The 4,080-nt window shown below is 45.4% G+C and overlaps 2 protein-coding genes across 2 annotated transcripts; one reads left to right on the forward strand and one right to left on the reverse strand.

Moving 5' to 3' along the window:
- Positions 1-384: 384 nt before the first annotated feature.
- Positions 385-1,691, reverse strand: PHALS_03378 (nucleosome assembly protein 1-like 1-like; the record flags this gene model as incomplete). The annotated part of the gene is made up of 3 exons (XM_024721957.1): positions 385-660; positions 733-1,601; positions 1,685-1,691. 3 exons carry the CDS (start codon positions 1,689-1,691, stop codon positions 385-387), a joined length of 1,152 nt encoding a protein of 383 aa, XP_024573082.1.
- A 3-nt stretch (positions 1,692-1,694) lies between these two features.
- Positions 1,695-4,078, forward strand: PHALS_14930 (uncharacterized protein). Its single transcript, XM_036407297.1, has one exon. The coding sequence runs from the start codon at positions 3,138-3,140 to the stop codon at positions 3,333-3,335; it is 198 nt and encodes a 65-aa protein (XP_036263011.1). The 5' UTR covers positions 1,695-3,137; the 3' UTR covers positions 3,336-4,078.
- The last annotated feature ends 2 nt before the right edge of the window (positions 4,079-4,080 follow it).

Genomic DNA, 4,080 nt, shown 5'->3' on the forward strand with positions numbered 1-4,080 from the left:
AAAATCATTATAGCGGGGTAGTGGATATTGTAAAATTTATTTTTGAGGGGACTGGACTCTAATCGTGTCGTATTTTAAGTCGAAGACGCGAGAAAGATTGGATTATGTAGTGGAGCGAGATAAAACAGCAATGAATATGGCTTAAGACCTAGCACTCAGTTACCGCGCGCAATTCTAATGTCAGTCAGCAAGTCTCCATAAGTATGTGTCTCTCATTTGCTGAATTATTTTCAAGCTTCATCCCAAAAAAATAAGTAATTTATCAAATAAAGAGTCGACAGAATATAATATAATCGTTTTCGTCTCGCTTGTAGCTCAGTCAGCCGCTCTCTAGCAACGCGTCGATCATGCAATTGATACATTAAAAGCTGCCGACACCTTGACTCACTGGTTTTTGCATTCGGGCGGTTTTTCGGTCGAAGCGGCACCTCCTTCAAGTGCAGGAAACTTTTTCTTAGACCGAGGCTTCGGGGCCTCGTCATCTGTAGGAGATTCCTCATCCGAATCTTCGTAATCATCGTTCTCCTCTGGGTCGTACTCCGAGTCATCTTTCTCGACAGCCTCACCAGTGAACCACAGCAAGGCTTGCGGAATTATGGTTTCGTGAATAGTGAAGCCAACCTCGAAGTCACCACTGAGTTGGCGCATGATAATTTCGCTCTGCAACGGCATACGACAAAAACACATATCTAGGTAAAAAGTGTGCCTTTGTAAAATAAAACTGCAACCTACATTTTCGTCGTCCTCTTCTGACGGCATCTCTACAGGCGTAAAGATCTGAAAGAAGCTTTCACAGGGTTCAGTCCGGCTGACGACGCGAGTTTCGCCTTTTCCACCCTTAGCGCGTTGTTTTACCTTCTTAGTCACCTCGCATAAGTTTTGTCCCTCCTTCCACTTGATAACAGTTCCGGTCACGTTGCGCAACACGGCTTCACCCATCTCCGAGGCGTCACCAATATCGTACTCTTTGACAAGGGTCCTATTTGAGAAGAATGGGTTCTCTGCAAATTCAAATGTAAGCTTAAATCCATTATCTTCCTCGTGACTGACCGATCGCACATCAATGAGAAACTCGAAGGCCGGTAAATCGCGTTCCTGAATGAGCTCAGCCAGCACTGAGTGATTCATAAAAGCGCGCAGCCAGAATCCAGGCACACCCTTTACATCATCTTCAAGATCGGTGCTAGCCTTTTGAGAATCGGCGGAAGCAGCCGTGACAGCGTCCACCTCCTTGGAGCCGGAAACGATCTCAGCACGCTGCTTATAGAAAGGCTGGTAAAGTTTTTCATACTTTAATTCTAATGCCTTACGTTCCTTTTCAAACTCTTCCTCCACAATCGCCTGCGCCTCCTGTAGCTTTCGCAGCGCATCAAGGCGCAACAGAACGTTCTTCGGCAGATTTGCCAGACTGTCCTCGTCCTCAGCGGCTTCTGCGTCAATTACCGACAGTTTTGCAGTCTGTTCGGTTACACTGTCAACAAGCTGAAAACCACGTCCGTCATGGTGGTCTACCTCTACCACGGCATCGTGCTCGCTCGACTGGGGCGTATCAGACATTTTAGAAGTGGTGGCTTTCTGAGAATGACTGTCTACTTGGTTGGCTGTAAAGTTTTTATCAGCGTGCACCACACCACAAATTTTAGACAATCGGGTCGTTCAAATGGGCGTATAGATGTTTGGATACCTGTCATAGTCTAGTTTCAATTACTGCCTCATCAGGCACTGTGATCTACGTATTTGTGGGGGCACTTCTGAAAACACAAAGATCACACGTATCTTAAATTAAGTTTTCTTGGCATTTTGCTAGCGTTTCGTGGACTTGATTCACCAACTGTAACCCGATGACTAAGTTTACATGTTGCGAGTCGTGATGTCATTCCCGATTATATACTACACTTGATCTTAGCCAAAAGGCCGAGAAGCTGCGACGCTTTAAGGTGAGCAAAATTGTCCATTTTTTGATGGCCTCTTAAGCAGCGTCTTTTATCGGTGGCGTCGTCAATGCTGAACCAATAAAAATGGTCATAAGAAATCTAGTGGTATGCATTAGGATTTTGTTGTCTTCTGGGGCGTTTGATGACATTCCCTACAATGACGGTGGGCACAGACTTTTATACGACAAACCGCAAGCTCCTTTCACGAATATATGACAATTTTAACTCGTTGAGTCGATCATGAATGACGAATGCTTTACTGGTATATTTCTAAGCATTATTACCAGTGATGAGGCAGGTGCTTTATTGCTGCAGTGCTGTTCCGGCACTCTTTGAGGTGATCAGCTTGGCAAATTTGATTTATCAGCAAAACGCCACCACGCCGGCTGCTCACTTGAGTTGAAAGGTTAGGTACTCTCAATCGTGTTGTTAAAAATGGGCGCAATTTAGCACAAGCGTGGTGGTACGAGGATACGCTTTTGGCGAGAGAGGCCCCGAACACAATAACGTACAGCGACTAATTTTTATATCACAGGCCAGACTTCGACCTGCTCTTGTCCAGAAGCAGCATGAAAAGGTCCTGATACTCCAGTGTACTTTGACGAAACTAAACGCCAGATCCACGAAACTCTCAAATCAAGCTATATACAAGTGGCTTTCACGGTCGTTCCACCGTCGGCGAATTTTGGAAATTAGAAGCAGCTGCAAGCGATCATGAGGAGTTGATGGAGAGCGTTAGGTTCTAAGGGCTAAAGCAGATTGACGTAACCCGTCACGCTGCCAAATTTAATGGCTAAGTTCGAAACGTATTTACACGTACATATTCTCCATGTTTTTACATGAAAAGATAAGCGAATGATTAATCAATTTCTCGATGTTTCAACATGTACAATTGAGCCATGACACTTGTGCCGAACAAGTACGACTCGTGATTGAAGAGCTTGAAATTTTGTAGTAAATGAGGGTTTGAAAATAATGCGCTGGCGACTGCCCACGAAGAGGCGAGAGATGACCAAAACGATTGATAATGTCTTGGATAGTTTCGTCGACCAAAAATTACAATAATCAAACCCAGTCAACATAATTATTATAGATATGCCATGCAAAACAATTGGGCCAGTAAACAGACTTGAGAATCATTCAAATAAAACTACGTAGCTGTGCTTATGCAAGCACACATGATAGTTCAAACAAGGAGAAAAGATGCCACGAACGAGTAAAAGCCAAAGATTTCATGCAAAAACACGCGAATTACAAAGTAATGCAGTATTCTTCCACGTTCTTGTTCGGATCGTAAAGTCAAACTTAGAGAGTGCTGCAAACGCTTTTAAACACGCATGCCCCGTCAACGACGTTACAACTTTCTGTCACGTAGAAAGAAATTTTATGATGCACCAATAGTTGTAAGCTGAGTTGTCTTACTCGTCGTCTTCTTCATAGTCCACGGTCAAATCATCCATGCCCGCGAACAGCTCGTCACGCGCCATACGGGACCCTCCATTCTTGGTTTCCATCTGCTGTGGCTCTAAACCATCCTCATTCTTAGATTGAGACTGTTTGTTTCCACCATAAGTTTCTTCGGGACCATTATCGCTTTCATCGCGGCGACTTAATGCCCGATGCGGGGAAAGTACACTAGACTTTCTCCCGCCCGAACCCGAAGCGCGCTCATGAGCAGATGATGGAGTCAAAGATTGCTCGGGGTGAGACAATCGCTCGTCATGATGGTCACGATGAAAATTGCGGTGATCTTTCTCGTCCCGACTTCTGGTATGGCGCGAGTAACGGCGTCGTTCATGACGGTCTCTGAGGTTGTCAGTCTCAAGATCATACTCGTGAAAATCAGAGGGAGCCTCGGGTCTGTGATTTATACTGTGAATGGTCGGCGACCGCGGAGGTGAATATTCAGCTTTAGCTTTGCTCCCACGCGGTTCAAAGTCTTCAAAACGTTCATTTCGGTAAGACTCGCGCTGTTGTTGAGAGGAACGAAGCGGAGACGGGGTGCGTCGACGATTTTGTGACAGTGGGGACAACGAACGATAATGCTTGGGGGGCGGATGAGGAGAATGAGAACGGGGCTGTGGAGGAACTACTTCCTGGCGGTAAATTTCGCCGGCAGCTCTTAGAGGCTGTTGAGCGTGAAATT

This window comes from Plasmopara halstedii, assembly GCF_900000015.1.
Source record: "Plasmopara halstedii genome assembly, contig: Scaffold_218, whole genome shotgun sequence".
Classification (NCBI taxonomy): Eukaryota; Oomycota; class Peronosporomycetes; order Peronosporales; family Peronosporaceae; genus Plasmopara; species Plasmopara halstedii.